This window comes from Equus przewalskii, chromosome 21 (assembly GCF_037783145.1).
Source record: "Equus przewalskii isolate Varuska chromosome 21, EquPr2, whole genome shotgun sequence".
NCBI classification, from domain to species: domain Eukaryota; kingdom Metazoa; phylum Chordata; class Mammalia; order Perissodactyla; family Equidae; genus Equus; species Equus przewalskii.
Window position 1 is genome coordinate 48,539,757 of NC_091851.1, and position 26,643 is coordinate 48,566,399.

At 58.0% G+C, this 26,643-nt stretch overlaps 1 protein-coding gene and 1 long non-coding RNA gene across 2 annotated transcripts; one reads left to right on the top strand and one right to left on the bottom strand.

Annotated features, from left to right (window-relative positions):
* Positions 1-7,010: 7,010 nt before the first annotated feature.
* Positions 7,011-8,723, bottom strand: LOC139078155 (uncharacterized). Its single transcript, XR_011530964.1, has 2 exons — positions 7,783-8,723; positions 7,011-7,234 (listed from the first exon to the last, which is right to left on the bottom strand). It is a non-coding gene; the product is annotated as an uncharacterized lncRNA (long non-coding RNA).
* An 11,665-nt stretch (positions 8,724-20,388) lies between these two features.
* On the top strand, positions 20,389-25,445 carry MRGBP (MRG domain binding protein). The gene is made up of 5 exons (XM_070587763.1): positions 20,389-20,614; positions 21,177-21,298; positions 23,319-23,400; positions 23,695-23,769; positions 24,397-25,445. Exons 1-5 carry the CDS (start codon positions 20,467-20,469, stop codon positions 24,582-24,584), a joined length of 615 nt encoding a protein of 204 aa, XP_070443864.1. The 5' UTR covers positions 20,389-20,466; the 3' UTR covers positions 24,585-25,445.
* The last annotated feature ends 1,198 nt before the right edge of the window (positions 25,446-26,643 follow it).

Consider the following 26,643-nt stretch of genomic DNA (forward strand, 5'->3'; position numbering starts at 1 on the left):
TGTGGCCTCCTGCCCACACCTGTCTGCCCAGATAGGGCCGCCCATGAGGGAAGGAGCCTCCAGCCCAGCGAGGAAGCAAAGCCCCTCCAGCTGGTGACTCTAATCTGGGGAGGCTGCTCAGAGGAGGCAGTTGGTGGGAGGCAGCCTCAGCAGCTCTCCCCCAGGGCCCACTGAGTGAGTAAAGATTCCCATGGACAGGTTTACCTGAGCCCCTCATGAGTGCCAGACCCGGGCCGTGCGGGGACCCTGTGGTGAGCAGGGTGGGGCCCTGGGACTCTCATGGGGGTCAGATGGAAATCAGGAAAACAGACAAGGAAATGAGGCAGTCGTGGGATCAGCAATCAGGGACGGAGAAAGTGGCTGGGAGGTGACACCATGTGGCTGGAGCGGGAGAGCCGAGGGCAATGGGAGGACAGGTAGGTGGGGCTGGATGACACAGCTGTAGCTCTTATCCCGAGCTCCTCAGGGACATGTGGGCAGGGGGTTGGCATTACAGGGCTCCCAGGGCCACCCCCATCCCAGAGGCAGCCCGGCCCTGTGGATGGGGCCCTGGCGTCCCACAGACAGCCGAGTCTACACAGCAGCCTTCAGTGCTGGCTCTGTCCACATCAATCACTTCTCTTGGGCCCAAATTACCCTTAATCATCCAGTTCCTTCTCCCGGAAGGCAGTCGGGCTCCTCTGAGCGGCCCCGCCATTCATCTACATTAGAGCTGGGCACTTCCGATGGGCCCTTGGAGAGGCCACACCACCAGCAATGCTGTAGTGCGAGCTCCCTGACCGCAGCGCAGAGCAGAGGCCCTCCTGTCCCACGGCGTGGACCCCGGCCTACCTGAGCTCACCTCAGAAGCCAACTGGGCGTCCCCTCCAGGTCCTGCACACCCACGTACCCCCACATCTGATGATAGTCCCTGGGCCTCCCCACCCGTGGGCTCAGCGGGAGCTCAGCAGTGCTGGCCCCTGCACGGGTAAATAGACGTTGAAAAAGAAAAGATTTCATTTTCCCTGGTGCAGAAAGGGAAGGAGACTTCCCTCGCCTTTTCTTTCAACGTTTACTTTAGAAGGCGTGTAATTGTACGTTCCTTTGAGAGGGCTATAAATCTTTTTAAAAAGCTAAATTAGCCTCTTGCCAGCTCACAGCCCAGGCCTGTCTTCCTCAAGGCCCTGGGAGCCGGCTCAGAAATGTAAGCATCAGGAAGGTGGCGCCCCTCTCCCGGCCGTGTGGGCGGGCCGGGAGCCTGCCTTCCATGGGGATCTCACCCCAAATCACCTCCTGCCATAAAGATGCGAATTTACTTTTCCTTTGGATAAAGCCAATTAGCTAACACAGATGGTCACCCCAATTAGCAGGCGGATTTAGGATGAATTACGTGTGACAAATGGTGCTGTCGAGCCCTCCTACTCGAGAACTAGCTGTTGTTTACCTAGAGGACATGTGTGCAACGGGCTGCATCGTGTGGCTGCGGTAAAGGGTGTCCTTCTGTCTCCGCCATCTCTTAGCGGGATGCCTGTGCTATACATCGCATTCTGGTTAATGCTCATTAGATGATAAAACCGTTTTCTTTCTCCTCTACCTTTGTGGAAGCTTTGCCCAGTGGGCAGATTTTCAATTCTATTTCCCCGACAGCCCAACTGCACGTGACTTAGCGCGCCTCCGCGTGCCTGGCGCTGTCCCTTCTCACATTACCTGGTTGTTTTCCAGTTTGAAGCTGCTAAATAGTTTATTTCTGACTTTCTCACATGCCCATAGATGTGGCACCTTCTCAGAGAGGAGCCCACGTGCCACTGAGAGGGGAGAATGTGCCGGACCCCGAGATGCTAGAGCTCCTGAAAAGAAAAGGCAGAGAAGCCCCAGCACACTCCTCCCCCAGGATGCACTCGGGCACTGCTCGTCGGACGCCAGACGCCTCCCCGGGCAAAGGGAGGCCAGAGCCGGAGGAGCGCCTGTGTGGTAGCTGTCCCACCCATCCAGAAAGCCAAGCCCATAGTAATTCAAGGAGCAGTGAGTGTAGCCTGGCTGCTGGCCACCCACAAACACCAGCCAGAACCCGGGGTTCTTGAAAGGCAAGTGCCCGTGGGGCCTTTAAATGACTTTCCATCAATCACTTGCCGGGGGGCAATAGCTTCCCAGTCTGCAAGTCTCTGTGTGAGCCCCGACTAGACTCGATTGTAAACCCTGTCTTTTCATTTTTTGTTTTTTAAAATATATCATTTTCAAATATATATATATACTTTTCAAAAAGGTAATACACGCACATGGCATCACACAAAAGAGGTACAAAGCTGGTACCGAGAAATGTCACTGTCCGTCTCCCTGCCGCCCCTCAGGTCCTCCCCAGAGGCAGCCCCGGAGGGCGTGTCTGTTCTCGTGGAAGGAAGGCCACAAGCCCAGGGACCTGGGTGGACGGCAGCCCTCTGTCGCGTCTGAGTGCAGCCCTGGCTCTCCCATCTGAGATCCCAGACATGCCTCACTCTCGCGAAGCCTGCTTAGTGTCTGCGGGAGGCAGAGTATCCATCCGGATCCCCGAGCCTGTGGAGAGGTTCTGGGCTATGCGACAGGGCAGAGGGACTTTGCAGATATGATTATGGCTGCAACATCAGGGTAGGGAGAGGGTCCTGGATCACGAGGTGCGCCCAACGTGGTCACACCCCTGAAAGCAGAGAACGTTCCCGGGCATCTCCGGAGGCAGAAGGAGAAGTCAGGGAGATGCCAAGTGTGAGAAGGACATGGCTCACCTTTGCTGGCTTTGAAGATGGAGGAAGGGGCGCTGAGCCAGAGAAGCTGGGAACCACCTCGGGCCACAGCCAGCAAGGAAGGGGGAGTTAGTCCTACACCCACAAGGAGCTGGACCCTGAGCACAGCCTGGATGAGAGGGCAGCAGCTTCTTCCTGGAGCCTCCTGACAGGACCTCAGCCAGTGACACCTCAATTTCAGCCTGTGTGACCCTGAGGAGAGTACCCAGCTGAGCCGGCCTGGCCCTCGGACCGCATTGTCTACAGAAGACGAGACAGTAGATGGATGTTTGATGGCACTACATTTGTGGCCATGTGTTGTGGTGACAATAGGGAACTGATACAGCGTCCCACTGTTCGGCTCTGCTACATTAACTAGTGCCTGAGTCATGCAAACCTAAGGTATTTTCAGTCTTTTGCTATTCAGAAAGTTTCAAGCTGCTTTCCCTGAACGTTTGTCTGTGTGCACCTGTAGCAGAGGATAAACCTGCTCTTGAGCCCTGAGTTAAGCTCCTCCCATGGTCCAGGGCAGAGGTGGCATCTACAGCAGTCACCATCCACAGGATGGGGGCAGCTGGCTCAGACAGCCCCAGGAACGCACTGGGACCCTCCCTGCAGGTGCTGTCTGAGTCTGGGAGTTCTGCGGCTGTCACTGGGCTCCTCCTAAGCATGCCGCGTCCTGGATCTGAGTTGGGGGCACTGGTGAGGCAGGACAGGGGCCCTGACTCACTGTCTGTGAGGGGTACACAGCTCTGAGCTCCTAAGCCAGCAAGGCCCCGCACTCCGTGGCATTCCGAGCACTGCTCTTGAGGAAGATGGCCGTAGGGGAGAACTGGCCTGGACAGGATGATCAGCAGTGAGTGGACAGAAGAGGCAGGACGCAGGGACACACACTTTGGCCTGGCTAGACCCCTGGCTGGGACCCGATGCCTCACCAGCTCCATCCTTCTGCTGTTGCGTGCTATGGCTGCTGGCTCACCTGCTCCGGTGACCCCTCCTGCTGAGCCTTGGGGTCCCCAAGCAGGCCTTTTTGACCCTCAGGGTCTGGCTGTGACACAGACTCAGCCCTGGGGTCATCAGAAGGGTTGTGCTTGGATGGGCTGAAGGGTCTGAGTCCATTTCTTACTCAAGCTCAGGAGAAAGGGTTTGGTTTGTGGGAAATGCTCTCTCTGGCGGAGATGCTGGGACCCTGAGTCCTGGGATTAAGCAGGTTGTGTCAAAAGCACAGAGGAATCAGTTTTGTCCAATGTCCTGACTTGGCCCATGTCTGCCAAGGCGTAAGATCGGCTTTCCTGCCTGATTTGGCCACTGGTGAAGCCCCAGACCCCACAGAGGTGGCCGTTCCCAACTCACAAGCAGGTGGAAGAAGGAAAGAGAAGGCTATGGGAGAAAATCAAGTGTCAATTCTTATGGAAAACAGTTTTCAATGGCCGGGAGTCGGGATGGTTTGGGAAACCAAGGCACACAGATGGAGAAATATCAGCATCATTCGCAGAGACACTGTGGTGATGGGGGCCAGCTGGGTCAACCTGGATGGTGCCATTCTGAGGGAGAGAGACAGCTCTCAGATGTGCAGGAAGATAAGCACTGCAACAGGCTGAAGACAAACCCCAGGTGAGCAACTTGTGGCCTCCAGGCGAGAGGGCCACCCACCATGGCAGACCTCACTCACCTCGGCCCTGTTCTGCTTTTCTCCACTAGCAATATATTGACTTGTTCTCTTATCTTCTTCCTCCCTTATCTCAAACTTGAAGAACTGTGTTGAGTTTGCTTCTCAGTTCCTGGCATATACATAGTGGGCGCCCAGCAAATGTCTGTAGGATGGATGGGTGATGGATGATGGATAGAGGGGTGGACGTGTGGATGGACGGATGGATAGGTGATAGGTGGGTGGATGTGTGGGTAAATAGAGTGGTGGATGGATGGGTAGATAGATGGATGGATAGATGGAAGAGTTGATGGATGGATGAATGAATGGACAATGGGTGGATGGATGGATGGATGATGGGTGGATGATGGATGATGGATGGATGGATGATGGGTGGATGGATGAAGGGTGGATGGATGGATGGATAGATGATGGGTAGATGGATGAATGGATGATGGGTGGATGGACAGATGGATAGATGATGGGTAGATGGATGGATGGATGATGGGTGGATGGATGATGGGTGGATGATGGATAGATGGATGGATGGATGATGGGTGGATGGATGGATGGATGATGGGTAGATGGATGATGGGTGGATGATGGGTGGATGGATGGATGGATGATGGGTGGATGGATGGATGGATGATGGGTGGATGGATGGATGGATGATGGGTGGATGGATGGATGGATGGATGATGGGTAGATGGATGATGGGTGGATGATGGGTGGATGGATGGATGGATGATGGGTGGATGGATGGATGGATGATGGGTGGATGGATGGATGGATAGATGATGGGTAGATGGATGGATGGATGATGGGTAGATGGATGATGGGTGGATGATGGATGGATGGATGGATGGATGATGGGTGGATGGATGGATGGATGATGGGTAGATGGACGGATGGATAGATGATGGGTAGATGGATGGATGGATGATGGGTAGATGATGGATGGATAGATGATGGGTGGATGGATGGATGGATGATGGGTAGATGGACAGATGGATAGATGATGGGTAGATGGATGGATGGATGATGGGTAGATGGACAGATGGATAGATGATGGGTAGATGGATGGATGGATGATGGGTAGATGGACAGATGGATAGATGATGGGTAGATGGATGGATGGATGATTGATGGATGGATGGATGAAAGGAGACGGATGGATGAATGTACAGAGGTGAAACAAGGAGACATGCAGTACACTACAGGAAGAAGCTGTGTTGATCGGTTTGTCCCTCTGTCTGCAGAGAGGCAACATGAGGAAATTCCTTGCCTTTAGAGCCACAACAGCAGCTAATAACGAGGTCAGTGCCTGTCAAACTTTGCCAAGGAAATTTCCTTTTGGAAATGAAGATTCTGACAGGCTTGGCGGCTATGTCATGGAAATGGCCTGCAAAGCTGCAGCCACGGAGAAGACTGGAAGGGATCTGGTGCTTGAGCACACACATCACAATTAGAACTTTCCACCAGCTGCTCAGGTTGAGGCAGGACAGTGACTGTGGCCACAGAACGTGAGGGTGGAAAATCAGCCACAGGCTGAGCCCCATCCCCATGCAGTCCCCATGACAAAGAACCCCCAATGGGCCCTGCCTGGAAGCTGGAGACCTGACCCTCCCCACCACCCTTGTCTGCCTGCTGCTTCTAGATGGTTCCTACTCAGGGCTTCTCATAGGAGGGGCCTCTCTCCCGCAGGCCACCCTAGTGTGGGGAGAGTGTGCCCCTCGGGACCATGACGGGGTAAGGGAAAGGCACAGCCTAGGATGAGAGGTGTGTGTCGCTCAGCGCCTACAGCAATTCCTGGGCGCACAAACATGCTGCTGGTCAGGTTCCTTGAATTCCATGCCCTGACCCCAGGCAACAACAGCTCCTGAGTGCAGGGCACCAGGCTCCTGCCAGCCTCCTCCACATGCCCACCTTGGTCGCCCAACTTGCTCTGCTCCCATCTCACTCTGGACAGAAGCCCAAGTCTGGGCAGAGGCCACAGAGACCCCTGCTCTGGTGCCCAAATAGCTCTGGGCTCACTCCTCCTGCCACCATCCCCTGTCCACTCTGCCCTGGCCACACAAGCTGATCACTGTTTCTCAAATGTGCCACACCTGGTCCTGTCCGAGTCTTGGCCTGCACTGTCCCTCAGTGGCCAGCATTCCTCTTCTGAGTCCCACAAGAGATTCTGAAACAGACAAGGAGCTGGGTGCCAAGTATCTCTGGGAGATGATCCCAGGGGGCAGGTGGGCATCGATGAGCAGGGGACGCCCGTGGGCTGGGGGCTCAGCTCTGCCAGGGAGCCCTGGGAGACAGCAGGCAGGGGAGCCACCGAGGGGCGGGGAGTTGGGTGCTCACCACCGAGGCCCACCAGGCGGCAGTGAAGCCTACCCCTGGGCATTCACTGACCACATAGCGCACAGAGGAAGCCCGAGGCAGAGGGGCGGCGTCTGGGGGCATTCGTCTGTCACTCACAGGTCTGTGCACTTGGACTCACTGCACCTTCTCGTTTCCCCAGGTAAGGGTGGTGCCTGGCACGGCACTGGCACTCCGCAAATCACTGGGCAAATACAGGCTGAAATGGAATAATCTCCATGACGTACCATTAGTTAAAGAAATGACGATGGAGCATTAGGTAGAGTAGACTCCCGTTTGTTTTTGTTTAATGAAGGATTCTGGATAGAAAACCGAGCTTCCGCAAGCAGGAGTCATGATGCTGCCCCCTTAGTGGCCACGGGATGGGGCCGGGGTCACTTTTCCTCGTGGACTTTTGGACCCAGGATGAGTTTCCCATGTGGTGAGTATTCGTTCGGTTTTTATAGTAATACTCTTCATCAGCATAGAGATGGGTATTTATATTCTTCAATTTTTTGTTATGAAAAATGTCAAACACACAGAAAAGATGAGAGAAGAGTACAATGAGCACCTGCATGCACATCATCCAGATTCGACAGCCATCAAGGAAAAATTCCTACATTTTCTTTTGAGTTTGCAGGAGATCACCGTCTAGGGCACAGTCAGTACAGCAGGAGGGAAACCTGGGGCCTGGGTAGGGGTGGAGTTGGGTGGGAGGGGGGCAGAGGAGGGGGCAACAGGAAGGGGGTGTGGGGTCGTGGAGGAGGAGAGGATGGGGAAGGACCTAGGAGGGGTGCGGGAGGGGGAGGGGAGGGGTGTGGGATGGAGATGAGGGCAGAGGAGGGGTGGGGCACGGGGGAGGGGGATGGAGGGGGAGACAGCGTGGACAGCAGCCCCCCAGCTCCCGGCCCCAGGACCAGGCAAGGAGGCAGGAGGGAGCGGCTCCCTGTCCTGTGTGGCCACACTCCAGTTCTGGGCAGTAGCAGGGAAGCTAATAAACGAGGACAAGGAGGAGCCCACAGCCCGCAGAGGGGCCTTGGGGCAAAGATGTACCTGCTGGTGACTTCATGAGTCAGCTGTGATGTGTCGAGTTCTTGGGAAAACACGATAAGTGCTTGGAATCTCTCTCCAGAGATGCGGCTCAGAGAGAAGGCAGTTCCGTCAGCGCGTGCACCGACACGCAGGAGGGAAGGGCTCCAAGCCCTCACGCACTGGGGATCTCCGGGACAGGGAGGGGCCCTGAGGGTAATGAACCTGCCAAGCCCTCTGGGACAGCTGTCCAGGGGTGGGCTTCTCCCCCTGAACCCTCCCCCTGACCCGGGTTGGGGGAGCGTGCCTATACACGGCAGGTGTGCTCCCAGGGAACAAAAGAAACTCCTTCGGGGTTGGTCAACAATCGTGGTCTTCCCAGAGGCAGAAGCTTCCACCCCACACTCAGACCCCAAAGGAGCCTCACCAAGAGACCGGCGTGGCGTCCTCCACCCGGCACACCCCCCTGGGTAGAACTCCCAAGCAGCTCCTCCGAGGCCTCAGACAACAGCCAGACTGGCCTCACTCCTTGGGCTCAGTGACCAGAAAACAGATTCTCCCTGGTGACGTGCACAGGCCAGATGCAGGCGACACGGGCCTTCCCCACAGCGCCCCAGCAAGCCCTGAGTCCTCCTGACTGACGTGCAGCTCGCTGGCCTGTGTGCGTCTGCTCAGAGCTCAAGAATGACCCAGGGCTCTCAGATCCAGCTGCAGCAGGCCAGGACGGGGCAGGACAGGGGCGCCAACTGGCATTTCTGGTTTGGGCACAACCAGCCTGCTGTTTGTCTCCAGCTCTCAGCAAACAGGAAGCAGCTGCATCACAGTGGAAGGGACGGGCGCATGCAGCCCTCGGCCGGGCCCAGAACCCAGCTGGCCAAGGAGAGCTCGCTCCTTGGGTCCTGGCTGACCGTCTGAGACTCTGAGCGCGTTTCCAAGCCTCAGCCTGGGGAAGGAAGGGTCTTCAACAGGTGGGACGGCTCAGATGGACCAGCACCCAGAGGCACCCAGCTCTGAGCCCAGCTCCTGCCTCAGTCTCAGGACAGGCATTTGTCCCCAGGAGGGCCAATGCTGCTATCTGTTCCAACTTAACCTAGCTGTGCACAACCTGGCCGCTGAGGCCCAGCCTGGCCACACAGACCTCAGGGATCAACTAACAAGGGTGCTTGGTGAGCAAGCGGCCACAGGACCCAACAACAGAGCTTGAGGCCAGGGCCTCAGGGCTGAGAGCTCAGGGTGGGGGGGGCTCGGACAGGGCTGCATACGGTGGCCTGTCAGGGCCCATCCTGGGCTCCCCTGAGCTGTCCGTTCCCCTGCCTATGAGCCAGTGTGAAGGCAGCGGGGAGACATTCTCATGGTAACTGGGAGTCATGTCGGGCACAGTTAGGGGCTCAGGGCCCGTCCCTCTTCCGGGCAGCACCTCAGCTTTCCTTGAGGAACAGCTTCCTTCCCACCAAGACCCATCCCACTGGGTGATACTCATGCAGGCCTGGACTGAAGGACCAAAGTCAGAGAGAGGGGACCTCATGTGCCCCGGCCCCCTTGGGGGTCCTACTGCAGACCCTGCCTGCCCCAGCGTCCCCCACTCCCAGCGCCTCTGTGGGCCCTGGCGTCCCCCAGTTGTTCCCTGTTACCCTAAGCCAGCCGGGGCCCCTTCTGCTGCTCCCGACTCCTGACCCTGTCAATACAGAAACCGGGGGAGAACAAGTGGGAGGGAAGGCCCCGGGTTTGAGAGGGGGCGAGGAGAGTGTGCCCTCCAGACAGAGAAGGGACAGGAGCTCTCACATCGCGGATTCTCAAAGCAGCGACTGCCGTCGGAGAACACATGGTCAAAACCTGCGCTGCTGGGGCCACCCTGGGTCGAGGCCTCCTTGGCCACCCACACCCATCCTGGGCCAGAGCTGCCCTCGAGATGCTGGCGGGAGCCAAGAGCCCAGAGGCAGACGAGTCACAGCCAGCACTCTGGATGTGGCGGGTGACTCATGACGGTCCTGGGACAGCTCTCAGCAAACACTGTGTCCAGGACCGTGGCAGTTCCAGGGGGCCAGTGGCCCAGGGTCGCTGCCAGGAGCCATGGGGGTTCTCAGCTGCACCCAGGACAAGGCGAGAGGGTCTTTCCCCTCCCATCTAAAACTGAGGAGCAGGTGGGTCTCGGTGACTGTGCTTTTCCAACCAATGCAGGACGCTGGCGGAAGCACCAGAGCCTGTCTCTACATGAGTTTCCAGGAACCCAGAGCAGCCCCCAACCCCAAAAGGCCTCCATTCCCCATTCGGGGCTACGACAGCATCTTGTGCTCCTGGCAGAGACACCCCAATGCTCAAGGAAGACCCCCGGTGACCCCACGAGATCCTTCGAGGGGCAGAGGGGGTGGGGGCCAAGGGGGGTCAGCCAGGAAGCCCTTTCATCTCCCCCCGCCCCCCACTGACTACCACTTCTATCTGTCCACCTGTGGACTTCAGGAAAATGGAAACGACATCCTTTTAAGCAGCGGGTTTGGGAGTCAGCATAATCAGAAAAGCTTGCTCTGGAGGCAAGAGAGGCAGGGCTGGGGCTCAGTCGTGTGTGAAATTACGCAAATACTGTTTTTAAAAAACCACCACTGCGGTGGGTTTTCTTCACGTTTCTTTTTTCCTTCCCAATCTTCATGTATTTTTTAAATTTTTACTTTGAAACAATTTCTAACTGAGCAAAGAAGCTGCCCTCCCCACACGGGAACTCCCATACGCCCGCCCCAGTCGGCCCGGTTTGTCACATATGCTTTCAGTCTCTCTCTATATGGATACTTTTTCTGGACCATTTAAGATAATTCCCTTTGTGTGTTTCAGCTTTTTTAATAAAAGTGAACATGGAGTTGGTGGCGAGAGTTTGGCCAGCACAGAGGCTCAGCGGGGAGAGCCGCAGGTGATAGACGCTCCCGGGCCACCTGGCTGTGTGCTGGGCTCCCTCTGAGTAGCATGTTCCTCACGGCAGCCCAGGGACCAGGGCCAGGTCCTTCGGGGATCCCTGCCGTCGCCCACCCCCTTCCCAGGGGCCTCTGTCTCAAGGCTTCCTCCTAATTTTTCCAGGTTCTATGCTCTGAATGTTTGTGTCCCATGAGATTCACGTGTTGAAAGCCTAACACCCCATGTGAGGGGGTTTGGAAGTGGGTCACTGGGAGGTGATTAGCTCCTGATGGTGGAGCCCCCATGCATGGGGTTAGTGCCCTTACAACAGAGGTCCCAAGAACACCCTTGCCCCTCCGCCCTGTGAGGACCCAAGAGAAGACGGTCGCCCACAACCCAGAAGAGGCCTGACCAGGACCCGACCACGCCAACACCCTGACCTTGGACCTCAGCCTCGGGAGCTGCGAGAAATAAACGTCCATTGTGTATGAGCCCCCCAGTCTGGGGTCTTCTGTCACAGCAGCCAAGCGAAGACACGGGTGACTGAGAACATTAAATCTGCCACCATCTTTATTTCTTGATTGTTCGATGTATACATGCTCTGAAAGATGATAAACTGGGGCCACTTATGCTCCTTCCCAACTCCCTCCCACCCCCCAATTCTCCTTAGCCGTATTTGTTTTTCTTGCTGAGGAAGATTCGCCCTGAGCTCACATCTGCACCAGTCTTCCTCTATTTCATGTGTGGGATGCTACCACAGCATGGCTTGGTGAGTGGAGTAGGTCCACACCTAGGAACCAAACCCAGGCCGCTGAAGCAGAGCGTGCTGACCTTAACCACTAGGCCACGGTGTAGTATTATTTTTAATCTGCTGGTGGAAGCTTTGTAACTTTAAATAATTCAGAGAAACCTCTTTCGTGGGATCAACTCCGACCACTGCCACCGAGGCGGTGTGAACGCTCCTCCTCTGACCCCTCCTAGCCACCCAGTTCTCAGCATGTTCCCCTCACAGTGTCCAGATCCGGGACGTTTCTGCTCGATAGCAAACTTGAGACTTCCTCTATGGTAGAAAGGGAGAGTCTGACCAGGTGCTGCTGATCACCAGCATTTCAACATCGCGAGGGCGGCAACATTATCCTTTGAGAAACCACGTGTCCCTTGGGCCCCAGGTGGGAAAGGAGTCCTGCGCTAGGCCCTCCCACAGGGCTGCCCAAGCGCTGCGCCCTGAGCTCCCCTTGGCTGTTAATTCGGCTTTTGCATCCCTCTTCCTGGCGAGCTGACACCCCCAGTGCTGCATGTGCAGTGAAGCCCTGAGCCTCATGGCGCCTTGTCCTCACGCCGAATGCAGACGCAGGCTGGCCAGGTTCTGGGTCTAGCATCACTTTCCTTGTGAAATTTGCTGGTCCCAGCCGGCCGTCATTCTGCCTCTGAGTCCTTTGGTTTCTCTCCGAAAGCTCATGGCTTTTCTCCTTGTCTCTGGTTCTGAGATGGCACCAGAGGGGCATCCTTTTGCTTCAATCCTGCTGGGCACACGGTGAGCCCAGTGGGCCACTTCTTCGTCCCCCGTCCGTGGTGTCTACACATGACCTACAGCTTGTACTCCCCGGGCACACACACTGACGCCCCTCAAAGCCCCTCATCTTTCCTCCTCAGAGCGATGGAAACCACAAGGAGCCAAGACGCCACAGAGCCCGGCCCAGGGGCAGCGCTGGGCAGGAGGAACAGCATTTCAGAAGGACTTTTCCTGCCTACTAAAAGAATTGATCCCTTTTGCAAAGAGAACATTAGCCATCCACCACACTGACCAAACACTCGTTCCCTTTGTTGTGTGTGCACAAGAAAGCAGAGCTGGCCTTTGGAGGCTGAATTAGTGGGGAAAGATTCCATCTTTTTAAAATAAATTCAGCCCCTGCTTAGTCCGCCTGAAACTGACTTGAGAGCTGAAATGATTGGTAAGCCAGGCACAGTGGCCACGGCACTTTGTCGCATCGCGGTCCTGCGGCGTTTTTGAAGTCGTAATTGTCCTAGGGCTCTAAGAGATCCAAGGAGATGAGAATAACAGCAGGAAGTGATGCACGACTCGCCATCAGATGGCCGTGTAAAAGCCTTCATCTTAAAAAAAGAGAACGGTGGGGTGGGGAGCAGGGGTGGGCCTCTGTGGGGCAGGGGTGTTGCTGGAGTTGGCTCTGAGTTGCCCTGGGGACAGGCGTCCTCAAACCCAACATCAATAAAACGCCAGCCTCTGGAGATCAAGGGTCTGCTCCTTGCCCACCCCCCTGGATTGGCAGGGCCATGTTGAGCCAAGAAGTGGGGGAAAGAGGCCCCATCGTCTGTCTGTCCCCCATCCGCTTTGCCCGCCTGGTCAAACCCAGAGCTGCCCTCTGGCTGAAGGCAGCACACCCTGCCCGTGGTGGGGCTCCCCACACTCGGCCCTCGCTCTCCACGGCCCTCAGTGGAGGAGGGGATTCCTGCAAGCTGGTCCACAGGACCCGGGGGCCAGGGGCTGGAGGGAGCGGGGATGGGATGGTCAGTCCCAGCAGGGAAAACAGCTGCTGTTGGTGGGACTCCCCATCTTAGGGAAGGCGAGAGACTGAGGGTCGGCACTCTGGGGTCCCACTGGAAGAGCGCAAAACCTGGCCCCTATCTGTTACTGGACCAGCTACCCAGCATCCCTGCCTCGGTCTTCCCATCCACAAAGGGGATAATAGTGGCCACTGGCTCAGTAATCAGAAGACCCTCCTCTCATTTCTTGACAGCTTGGTCCCTGCTGTCGTAGGTGTGGCCGTCAGCTCTCATAGCCACCATTCGCCAGCTGAACAAAGGTCCTTCCAGCAGTGCCTGGCTCTCATGACAAAGAGCTGTGACCAAGGTCTTAGAGGGCGCCATGTCCCAGGACAGGCAGTAAACGCCAGTGAGACCTGACTCCCAGAGAGAGTGGAACAGAAAAAGATGATAAAAAGCAGCTCAGCCTGGCCCTCCCGACCCCACTGCGAGGCCACGAGAAGAGCATTCCAGGCAGCTGGGCCATGTCCCCACTGTGGTCCCCGCACCGAGACCCCCAGATAGTGTGCCTGCACACACGTGCGTACGCATGTGTGGGGAGAATCTGTGTTTCTGACAAGTCCCAGGTGATGCTGAGGCTGATGGTGAGGGGCCACACTCTGAGAAGCCTGGGTCTATCAGAACTCAAACCCTCCTCCTCTTCTTGGCCCATCCCACAGCTCCAGGGATGTGAGATGCACACGAGACAGGATTCCAGGACAGGGCAGCTTTTCCTGGCGCAAATGCACAGAGGATCTGCCCATCCAGGCAGGAGGTGGTGGAATCGATGGCTGTTCATCCTTACCTGGGGTCCTCTGCACCCACAAAATCAGTGCCTGGAGAGCCAGGGCCTGCGGCCTTCCCTCGGCCATCACAGCAAGTCGCTCACTCCCTCTACAGATCCCAATGTGACCGAGCGGTGGCGGGGCTACGCTCTCCCTCACTCACGAAATTCACATCAGCCAGAGGCAGGCAGGACACTACAGACGCAGCCGGCCCCATGTTTTGAGACAACTCAAGCTGCTGAGCAGAAGACAATTCAGGCAAAAGAGAAGGATCGTCAGGAAAAAAGATTGGACACCGGCTAAATTTGAACCTTAACGAAGCAACAAATAATGTGGCTACGTCTACCCACGCAACATTTGGGACATATTTACAGGCACAAGTTTTCATTGTTTATCTGAAATTCACATCAAACTGAGTGTCGTCCATTTTTATACGTTCAATGTGGCAACCCCAAAAGAAACCAGACCCCCCCCCACCGGGAGGAGTGACAGCAGCCAAGCCCGGTACCCCCAGCTCCCCACCTCCCTGGCCCCACTTAGACCTGCAGGTGACGTGGTGGGGACGGGGAAGTACCAGGCAGGGCGCTGAAAGAGTCAGTGGAGCTGAACGCAGCCTTCGGGCCACCACAGTGATTTCTCATATGCCCCGTCTGAAGAACTGGGCTTCCTTCTCAAAATGCTGTGTCGGGGGCCCTGGGGGTGGGCCGGGTTCCAAGGGAGCAGGAAATGCCTTCCCTGGGTTCATTCTGAGACCGGAGCCCGGTTCGGGTCCAAACAGCAGGTGGGAGTCGCCCCCTAGAGGCGGGACGTGCCGGCTGCAAGCCTCTCCGGGCACCACCCCACTGGTGGCCACTTGGTCCAGGGCAGCTCACCTGTGAGGACCCTCAGCCCGGGGACATAGATAACCTAGCTGTGCTTAACGTCCAGATGTCTGGACGAGGCCCAAGGATGTGGTCGAGCAGATGGACGTGGGCGAGTGAGACCCAGAGCCGGCCTCCAACACCAAAGGCTGAGCTCTTTCTTCCACGTCAGCGTGCTCCTCCGAGGAGTCAGGCATGAGCCCTGGCCAGTGCAGCGGGAAGGAGCAGCGGCAGCCTCGCGGGGGTGGAAGGCCACTTCCCTCCCAAAGACTCAGCCAGAGGGAGGACGGTGTGACCAAGCGCATGTGGACATGAAGGGTGTGTGGACAGGAGGTGTGTGGACACGAGGTGTGTGGACATGAGGGGCATGAGGACACGAGGTACGTGGACACGAGGGGCATGAGGACATGAGGTGTGTGGACACGAGGGATGTGTGGACACGAGGTGTGTGGACACGAGGGGCGTGTGGACACAAGGTGTGTGGACATGAGGGGCGTGTGGACACGAGGTGTGTGGACACGAGGGGCATGAGGACACGAGGTGTGTGGACACAAGGTGTGTGGACACGAGGTGTGTGGACACGAGGGGCGTGTGGACACGAGGGATGTGTGGACACGAGGTGTGTGGACACGAGGTACGTGGACACGAGGGGCGTGTGGACACAAGGTGTGTGGACACGAGGGATGTGTGGACACGAGGTGTGTGGACACGAGGTGTGTGGACACGAGGTGTGTGGACACGAGGGGCGTGTGGACACAAGGTGTGTGGACACGAGGGACGTGTGGACACGAGGGACGTGTGGACACGAGGGGCGTGTGGACACGAGGTGTGTGGACACGAGGGGCACGTTTGGTCAAAGCCTTCCAAACACTCCTTCCACTGGACCTCTTGTAACCAAGAACCAGGTGTCCCCTTGGGGGTGGGGAACAGGTGCCCTCTGGTTAGTGGTGGTTACCACCTTTCAGACATGACATCAGCAACCCAGGCAAGAAACTCCACTTGGTGAGAACCCAGAGCTGGTTTGGGGAATAAGTTTAGACTGGCTAAACTCATATATGACAGATGTATAAACCATAAGGCTTGCGTGTTCGTTAACCACAAGACAGATCCCTTTCCAGGGCCTAGGTGTTTCTCATCTAAGGTCCAAGCTCCCTTCTCCTGGGATGAAGGTACTTGGGAGGCCACGTGCATCCCTCAAAGGAAATTTGGGCAACACAGGTCAGGGGTTCATTAAGTCACAGTGACCAAGGGAGGGCCTGGGTCAGTTAGTCAATTCGTCAACAAATGGTTATTGTCCACCTGTGGTGTGCCAGGCCTTGCCTGGGAGGTGAGGTCAGTGGTGCAAAGCCAGACCAGCCCTGACCCCTGAAGCTGACTGATGGCTTGGCAAGGAAGGTGGACACTGAATGAGTTGTCACCAGTGATTTGTGATGACAGGCAGGTGACAAGGGTGCACCAAACACTTGATGAGCACTAGGACCTTGGGGGACCAAACAGGACCCTTTGGGGGTCGGAGAGGCCCCTGGGCAGCGACCTTGGCCTGAGAGCTGAAGTCTGGGCAGGGGAGAGAGGGACCAAGGGGCTCAGAGGCATCTGTGGCCCCAGGGGTCTGGAGGGTGGGTTGCACGGGGGAGACCAGGTGGGGACCCAGAGGAACTGGAGCGGGTCAGGCCTGGCAGGCCGGGGAGCAAGGCGGATCCCAGGGGGTGGGCCTGGAGATCAATCCTGGCCTGCTCTTGACCGTGGGACCAGCGCGAGGCTCCTACCCTGGGAGCCTACGTGCATCTGCCTCAGAGAGGGCGCCGTCGGGGGTAATCCCCCACAAGAGCTCAGCACAGAGCACAGATTTCCGCCGAGCCTGGGTCTCGGTGTGGACATGGGACCACCTGTGGTTCTGCTGTCCCGGGCCCCCTCAGCCTGGCAAGTGCCTCATTGTTTGCTGACTTCTTTTACAGACAAGCAGTATGCCACCTTTTCTCAATAAACAGATAATTTCTCAATATATATAAAATATCGAATCATTACGCTATACACCTGGGACTAATAGAACGTTAAATGTCAATTATACCTCATAAAGAATAGACAGATTTATTGTTTCTTAACAATTGCAAATAATATATCGCACATTAGATTTTTTCACTTAATTTTTTGAATAGGTAACAGTCATGTGATTCAAAAACCCCGGTGTACAAAAGGGCACACAGGGAAAGGTCTCGTTGCACCACTGCCCCGTGTTCCCACCCCAGGGGGCCACTGTTACGTGTGTCATACAGTCCATGATGGACGGACAGACGGATGGATGGATGGGTGGACAGATGGATGGATGGATGGATGGACAGATGGACAGACAGATAGAGCAATAGAGATAGGTGATAGATACTAGATAGATAGATAGATAGATAGATAGATAGATGATAGATTTCAAAGTTTTTTTTAATACACTTGTTGCTCCTTATCCATTGATTCTTATCTCTCTCTCCCAGGGCTTACTTTCTTGAGACTTCCTTCTCACCACACATGTGTGCACACGCACACACACACACACCCTCCCCCCTTCCCCACCACAGACCTAATGTCACTTCGCCTCTCTCCACAAGCCTCCACTTTCTCACTCGGCCTGTCCGAAGCCCCACAGGGGGCACTCATGGGGCCCCTCCCTTGTTTCACACACACAGGGCAGGGAAACCACCAGGTCTGCCACCCTCACAGCACCTCGCACTCATGCACGGGGCAGAGGGAGCGTGGGGTGACACTCATCACTTTACTAGCTCCATGCAGGTTCCATCTGGCCCTGAGCCCCCACCGTCAGATGAAGAGGAAATAATGTCTTTTTTAAGGGTGGGGGGCTGCCCATCCCTCACCCCCCCAGGGCTCTGGAGGTCTAGGTGGCCCAGAATGTCCAGGGGAAGCCCTCTGTCTTAGCCAGCTGCTGCCAGCAAGTGTCCAGGCCTTCGAGGTCCCCAAGTGGGGATGTTCTGGATGTCTGAGCCACACCCAGAGTCAGGGACCTTTGTGCACTGAGATCGGGAGCAGGGGGCTCAGAGTCAGCCTGCCATCTCACTGAGGCCTCTCTCCGAAGTCTTGTTGGGCCAGGGGCTGTCCTCACCCCCAGAGAGCCTCCTCTTTTCCTCAGCTCCTTCTGCACCATAAGATCTCCCGCCTCCTTCTGTGTGAGTCTGATCCCCAGACTACGTGCTCCCTCAGGAGAGGCACCATGTCCAGTCCCTCTCCAACCCCCTGGGCCAGGCATGCAGCAGGTGCTCAATAAACCACTACTAAGTGACCCCTGGGTGACCACCTGCTTCCTAGCCAGCCGTGTTTTCATCTCTGGATAATCTACGCCTCCTGCCTTTATAATCAAGGCAGGAAGAAACTGCCCCAACAGAGAAACTTGTCCTCAGCAGCTCTCTGCTCATTGGCTACAGAGGTTTCCTGCCTAGACCCTCATGATCCTCCAGACGGACACACAATGTGCCCACACGCATCGTCTCTCATTTCACTTTCTAACCTTTTATCCTCATCTTATTTTGGGACCACTAATCCTAAAGAATCCCCTGGGTGGCCCAGTCACCCAAGAAAGATCACCAACACAACCAAGGGTTGGGTATCGCTCTGAAGCCTGTTGTCTGGTTCACCAAAACCAAGAGGTGGACAGCGCAGTCACAGTGGTGACGGGCACGCCCATTCGGAAGCCCAGGCTCCTCTTTGTTCCAGATTCCTTAATCCTGCCGAAGTCTGGCTCCAGCTGTGCTCACATCTGCATAAAAAGAGGGACATGAGCCAAAGCGGGTATTAGGCAAAGTCCTGGCAGGTGAGCACAGCGTTCAGCTCCCTCCTGACGCCGAGCACGGAACCCACAGGTGGGGTTTGTTCCGCACATGCCGGTGGAGCAGAGAAGGGAGCAGCTCTGGGAGGTTTCAAGAAAGACATGGAGAAGGCGGTTTCCTCTTGCCCAAATCATTCAACCTACCTCCCTGTGTCGAGTCGGATCCCCAGATAGACATTCCAGGATCTGCCTATAACAAAAGGAGCCAGGTGTCTGAGGAGCGCAGCTGGCCCACCACGGTTCAGGCGCGGAAGCTAGGTGCAGGCACACAGGACAACCGGCCCCCGGAGCCTCCTGGGCCATGAGGCGAGGATACAGGCACAGCCACCCGGCAGCCACCGCAGAAGAGGCTGAGTGCCCTGAGAGGGGCACAGAGGGGCCAAAGCTGCCCGGCAGGGCTCAGGGGGGTCCTGGGGGCCAGGCTCTCCGGACTGAAGATGCCGGGATGGAGTGGGGGAGGAGCAGAGAGCCAACCTGGCCGGGGAGCAGGGGCCCCACGCTGTCCAGGGAACAGTAAGGAGATTAATAATGCTGAGGGCCACCATCTGTCGGGCACTTACTGCTGTGTTAAGTGGCTTCGAGCCGAGCTTCATGCCTGCCTTGCAGCAACCAGCTGAGACAAGTGCCACCAGCGGGGCAGGGCAGAGGACAGGCGCACTGGCCGCCGGAATCAGCACGTCCAGCCAGATCTCGAATCCACATGACTGCTGGTGGCCCTGGGCCATCGCGGAATCCTCTCCAAGCCACCTCTCCCCCGTGGCATTGTGGGGACAGCCCCCTTCACAGATGGGAAGCGGAGACTCAGGCCCCGCCAGCTGACCCCGCTCTGAGTGTCGTCCCAGGGGGTGAGGCTGACCAGAGCCTGCACCGGCCAAGGGGCAGCGCGCACCCGCGTGGCTCCAGCTGCGCACTAGGAAGCCCGAGCGCGCGTGCGGGGCTGGCCGGACAGACGGCGGGCAGGGCAGCCAGCCCGTCGGAAGCCCCGGGGACGCGCCGTGTGGTCCCACTGCCCGGAGGAGGAACCCGGGGCCTAACGAGGCGCAGCGCCCGGCGCGGCCCACACAACGACCGCGGAAGAGCCGGGAGAGAACCCGGAAGCCCGACCGAGAGTCCACACCTGGCGGGAGGGAAAGCGCGCTCTGCGCACGCGTCTGGGGCGGGCCCCGCGGTGGGCGTGGCCTGGCGGGAAGGGGCGGGGCGAAGCTCGCGGGGGCGGGGGTGGAGGGGCGGAGCCGGCGGCCATGACGGCCTTGATTGGGTGCTGCTTTGAGCGCGTCACCCGACCGCCTTCAGGCCCCGCCCAGGCCCCGCCCAGGCCCCGCCCCCGCCGCCCGGGTTAACCCTACACGGCCCACCTGCCGGTCAGCCGCGAGGCGGTGGTCCCGGCGGCTGGGCCCCCTGTCGGCCAGGGCAACAATGGAAGCGCTGGGAGCCCGCGCCCGCAGAACTGTCGGTTGCTGGTTCTTTTCTTCTTAGCCGCTTTATTGAGACGTAATTTGCACTTCCGCCCTTTGAAGCGCGCAGTTCACGGAGCTGTACCCAGAGCTGCGCAGCCACCGCCACCGCCTGATTTAAAGGTTTCCCTGCCCCCTCCAAGTCCGCTCTATTTCCGCGACCCGCCCGTTCTGACGGCGCTGCGCCGCGGGGCCCGGCCGCCAGGGGGCGCCGCGAGCCGGCCCTCAGTTGCGCCTGCGCCTACGCCGCGCGCGAGCCCGAGCGCGAGCCCCCGAGAGCGCGCCCGCCCCGCGAGTGCGCCTGCGCGGAGCCGTGGCCGCGCCCGCTCCCGCCGGGGGGCTCGTCGCTGGGCGGCCGGGCCATGGGGGAGGCTGAGGTGGGCGGCGGCGGCGCGGCGGGCGACAAGGGGCCGGGCGAGGCGGCCACCAGCCCGGCCGAGGAGACGGTGGTGTGGAGCCCCGAGGTGGAGGTGTGCCTCTTCCACGCCATGCTGGGCCACAAGCCCGTCGGTGAGCGGGGCGCCGCGGACCCGCGTGGGGGCGGGGCGGGCGGGCGGGCAACGGCCGGGGGCGCGGGCGGGGCGGAGTCTGCTACACCCCTACTCAGTGCCCTCGCGGACCCTGCCCCTCCTGCACCCCAACCCCGTGCCCCCGGCGGAGCCTGCCCCTCCTGCACCCCAACCCCGTGCCCCCCGCGGACCCTGCCCCTCCTGCACCCCAATCCTGCGCCCCCGGCGGACCCTGCCCCTCCTGCACCCCAACCCCGTGCCCCCCGCGGACCCTGCTCTTCCGGCACCCACCCCTGACCTGTCTGCACCCACTCACCCTTTTCCCCTCCTACACACCCACCACTGCTCCCTCCTTCATTCCCACCCCTGCCTCCCTCTACACCCACCCACCTGGCAACCCCTCTTGCACCACCACCCCCTCCTAAACCCACTCCTACCCCCTCCTGTACCCCCACCCCTGCCCCCCTTTTTACTCCTTCCCCCCATCTCCTACCTCTGCCCCCTTTCTCCTCCCTGCCCCATCTACTCCTCCCCTCTTAGCTGCTGACCCCTTCCTCCTGTAGGTGTGAACCGGCACTTCCACATGATTTGTATCCGGGACAAGTTCAGCCAGAACATTGGTCGTCAGGTCCCATCCAAGGTCATTTGGGACCACCTGAGCACCATGTATGACATGCAGGCCCTGGTGAGCTGACCCTTCCCTCCCCAGTCCTCCCAAGGCCAGAGCCTCGCCTTCCCCAGACAGATCGGGTGGCAGAGTGCCCCTCTTGCCTCCCCTTGGGGCTGTGCCAGACTCCTGTTCTCAGAGAGCTCGATGTCCCGTGGACGTCCCGTGGGGGATCACGATAACAAGAGAGCTCCAAGTAGTTCTACAAAATCTACAAGCCTAGCTCTGGTAGCTTGTTACTTGTGTGGAACGTCTCTTAGATTGGGTGGTCAGTGGAGGTCTCTCCACAGCAGTAACTGGAGAGCTAGGCCTGTGGGGGGCCCTTAGGCCACTGTCGGTCTTATGGGAGGGCCCAGAGTGCTCCAGGCAGGAAGCTGGCCAGAGGGGAGTCACATTAAGGGGAACAGCAGTGAGTACCAGGCACACAGGGAGGCCTCATGGAACCCCCAGCTAGCCTGGGCAGGTGAGCAGGTTACCTGGGTAACCAGGATGGCGAGAAGAGACAGAGGAACGGCAGGTGTCGAGGCCCCGCAGCAGCAAGAGTTGATGGATCAAGGAGCTTAGAGAGGCGAGTGCACTTGGAGAGTGGGGGGGGACAGGGGGCAGGGGACTAGAGGGGTGGGAACCTGTTCCGGGGTTAGTAAGGCTCTGTCTCCCCCTGGACTTGGGCTGCACCAGCCCTCCCAGCTGAGACCCGGGGGGTCTCGCCGAGACGGGGAGCGCTTGCCCTGGCCTTGCGTCCAGATCCTGCAGTGCCACTTGCTTCCTGTTGGCCTTGGGTGAGTCGTTTGCAACTCTTTGTCATAGCGTAGAAAAGGCATAAAGATGACAGCCTGTAGCCTGGCACTGACCGCCCGGCCTGCAGCACGCACCCTAGAAACTCGAGCCACTGCTGCTGCGTTCAGGACAAGCTGCTAAACTGCAGGAGGGCCTCCTGGAGTCACCTCACTTGTGGGTCAGAGCACGTCTGCTCTCGTGAATTCCCATGCCTGTCATGTTGTGGGGTCACCTGGTCCCCAGGCACTCCCCGTGGCCTGACTCCATGCTGGGGGGGGCCGGATCTGGACACAGAGATGAGTGCAGCAGGGTCCCTGTCCTGGGGGAGCCCCTGGTGCAGAGGGGAAGACGGGAAGACAGACAGACAGACAGCTCTGAGCTGCAGACAGTGGCTCAGAGGAGCTTGTAGCTGTGAGGCCCCACACGGGGCCCGTGTGATGCACAGGGAGCTGCAGGGTGCCGTTTGTTCAGGACTGGCCAAGACCTTGGGACTGTCCCCTCCTTAGACCTCATCACCACTATGAGTCTGATGCCAGAGTCACCCGGGGCCTTGTGAACACAAGTCCCTGGATCCACCCACAGGTGACCCATGGGCACAGGAATGGAGGAGCTTTTGAAGCTCCCAAATGTCAGTCAGTGCATTGCGGTGTGGAGGCCTCATCTCTTGCATCTCCCTCCCAATTGAGACCCTCCCAGCAGCTCAGCTTTCCCTTTGGCCAGCAGTCTGTGTTTCCAGGGTCCTGGCCCCCCTGGCATGTGTGCCCTGCAGGACAGGTGGAACCCCATAAGCATTCGACATGCCTTGCTCTACTTTGCTCCCTTACCTGATTGCCGTGAGGCTGGCTTTTCTGCCAGCAGCCTGGCTCCTGACAGGCGGATGGGCACTCAGGCGCCGTGTCCGTTCCTCAGGGCTGTCACCGCCCTCTGACTATGCTCTCGGGGTAAGGGAGCCGTCGGCAGGGAGTCCAGCCTGCCCCGTGGCAGCCACCCCAGCCTCATCTTGGGGGCTCCTGCCCGTGGCCTGCACTGTAGTTTTTGCCTCCCATGAGTCTGTGTGAGAAGCCCAGCCCCGCTGACCATGCCAGCAGAAAGAACGAAGGGTCTTCACACTCCCGGGGCCCACCCGCTGCAGCCCTCTAGGACAGCTGTGTGTGTTCATTGGTTGCTCCTGAATGGCTCTTACACATTTTTAGTGACTTGCTAAAATCACTTTTTCTTGTTTGTTTCTTATAAAAAAATAAAATGCCCTGTTTACCATCAGCATGAGTCTGAGATTCTTCCATTCCCGAATCCAGAGAGGAACTTCGTCCTTCCGGAAGAGATCATTCAAGAAGTCCGAGAAGGTGAGACTCCAGGGGTCAGATTTGGGAATTAGACAAGACGGGATGTGGTGTCAGGGTGAAGGTCATGACCTCAGGGAGGAGTGAGGGTTGCTGGTGTGATGCTCAGTCCACCTGGATTGGGGAGGCCTGGGGAGCCTCCAGGGATGAGGGGGGACTTTGTTCAAGAACACTCGACTTTCTCTAAAAGCAGCCTGGCCGCAGCCGAGGTCCACACACACCTCCCGAGTCGGGAGCAGCCCAGCCTGAGCCACCCGCAGGTTGGCTTCTAGTAAATGTCAGCTGTGTCCCCCACAGGAAAAGTGATCATTGAAGAGGAAATGAAAGAGGAGATGAAGGAAGACGTGGACCCCCACAACGGGGCCGACGATGGTAAGTGTGGAGCATGCCCCACCCCTCCCCTGAGGCCCGGGACCCAGCACCCCACCCGCTGCAAGGCCTCCCTGCAGGGCGCAGCCACACGATCCCGGCCTGTGTTTCAAGTCCACTTGTAGCCAGAGCCACTCTGTCTGGTTCAGCAGTTAAGAAGGCAGCTTCCATCTGCTCAGATGGGAGCCTCGATGTGTGTGGAAGTCGTGCATGTGGCCAACTCCGTGAAGGAACCACAGGGCAGCCTCGGGCACCAGTGTCCACTCAGGTGGACAGTGCGCAGTGCAAGGGGCCCGACTGGAGTAAAACGTGTGCCTGTCGTCTCAGAGCAGGACAGACCCTGGATAGCAGAGATGCGCAGGGCCCACGCCTTGTTCCGCCTTGTAGGACGGGCGCACATGGACGGCCGGGCAGGGTCCTGCAGCCTGACCGCATGCTGCCCGAGGCCCGCACGGTGGGCAAGTCCTCAGGAGGACTAGGCACTCTTCAGGCCACGCGGGCGCCCCCAGCTCAGGAGAAGACTTTTGGTTCAGAGTGTCACGTGTGTAGATACAGATTTTTTTAACTGAACAGGAAGATGAAATAAAATTCTGGATATTCTGTTTTCAGCCAAATGATTTTGTCTCCCAGTTTTTTCATCTTCAGGAAGCTTGGGGAAAGCCACAGAAAAACCCAGCAAAGACAAAGACAAGAACTCCTCAGACTTGGGGTCCAAAGAAGGGGCGGACAAGCGGAAGCGCAGCCGTGTCACCGACAAAGTCCTGACCGCCAACAGCAACCCCTCCAGCCCCAGCTCCGCCAAGCGGCGCCGAACATAGATGCTCCCCGGGGCGCAGAGGAAGGCGGCCGGGCGGGAGCCGTGCTCACCAGGCAGGCAGCTGGCCAGACGCCGGAGGCCCCGCACTGCCCGCTCAGACCATCTGGGCTCTGGTGGACCCTCGGGCCCAGGACGCCTGCTCTCAGGCATTGAGAGGTGTGAGTTGCGAGCCAGGCTCTGTCTTCTCTGGACGTCCACGCATGACTGCCCGTGGTGTGGCATCAGCTCCACCTCTGCTGAAGCGCGGGTGGGCCTGAGGCTCCTGGCCGCGGAGGCAGAGTGGGCCAGGCGGAGACCCGGCACGGCAGGCAGTAGAACGAGTTCCCCTCCCGCCTCTGAGGAGCGCTGGTGTTCCCGGGTGACTCGGCTCTTCCCATGCATCCATCCGTCCATCTGTCCATCTGTGAGCCACTCCTACAGTGACTGCCTCCTCAGGAGACAGTCAGGCCCCTGGGCCCATGCCGTGCCCCCCTCGCCGCCTGAGAAACCGAGGACTGGATGTTTGCCTCATTCACTTGTACTGTAACGATGTATATAATTTGGTCGGTGTTTCATTATTTAATTTTTAAGAAGCCTATTTTACTAGTGTTTTTTATGAGGAAAATACTGCAGAAGTTGAACCTGTGTTGTATTTTTTCTGAGATGTTTTGTTTTAAGGTGATGACTACTGAGGTACTTTTTGCTCAGTTTTTATATGCCAGTACAGAGAATTTGTAGCAGTTATTTTTGTATTACTGAGTAGCTAGCAAACAGACCAAATGAGTGAGTGAGGGGAAGGCTCAGCCGTGGGCTGCCCAGGCGGTGGCCCCAGGGTGACTAAACACTGCCGTTCGACTGCGGAACATTAAAGCACAAAAAGCAAGCTGGAGTCGTGTGATTCTGACGCGAAGATGAGTTACCTTTTCCTACATTAGGAAGTTGGTGTTTTTCCAAGATTTGTAACTGCAGCTTACACTTAGATGACTTATTAACATTCACTGGATACAGTGTATATACAAAATAGTAACAGGCCAGAGAGGTTACTTTGTTGAGGGTGACTAGCCCTTCAACTGCAAAATGTTGGGAGAGCAAATGGGAGAGCTGGCGCCTCCTTCGGGCTGGATGGCGTGTGTGCCGTGAGGCTGCGGGCTGCTTGCTCTCCACAACGAGGGTCCAGCCATTCCACGTGGACCGAAAAGGAGGCGCTCTCCCTCCTGGCCAGCCACCACGCCCCGGCTTTTCCTCTCGACAAACCACGAGGAGACAACTGCCAGCCCCCCAGCGGACGGGGCCTTCCCACCGTCCAGGAGCAGGAGGTCAGAAGGTGCCACAGCCCATGAGGCCAGGCCAGGCAGCGTTTCTTCTCCATTCTGAGATGACGTCCCTGAGGTCTGCTGCTGTCCGAGCACAGCAGATGCCACACTCGCCCTGAATACTCACATACGGGGCTCTCTGTCGCTCTCCCCTGCCACGGAGCAGGCAGTGTGCTCTGCATGCGTCTGAGAGGTCCGCGTCGTAGTAGGTTCTAGAACCGACTGGGGGAGAGCACGCGCCTGCCTTCTTGGCTTCCCTCTCATGGCCAGCATGTCCTGCAGCCCTCCATCAGTCCTCGCTCTGTGCCAGGTCCTGTCGCTGGAGTCAGGATGTGTGAGCCCCGACCTGTCAGGGAGGCAGGACAGCCGGCACGGGGGTGGCACGTGGTGCAAGGAAGGAGCAGGATGGGGCGGGGGGCTCTTCCCCAGGCTCACTGGTGAACCCCCATCTGAAACAGCATCTTCTGGGACCTCAGAACACACTGGAAAAGCCTAATCAATAAATCAAACCTGCGTCATTTCAATTATTTTACATTTTACTGCCCTTCCAGGGGAAGGGGGCAGCCTGCAGGGCAGACAGTGGGTGCTCCCCAGCCTCGGGCGTCCCGCTCTTGCCCTGCTCCCTATGGCCTCACACCTGCCAGTGAGACTGAGCCAGCAGCCATGCTGGGTGGACAGATGCCCGTGCTCTCTGGGCTGCTCCATCTTGACCAGCTCACAGGATCTTGGCTTCCCTGTGGGCAGGTCCAGCTCAGTCTGTGCAGGTCA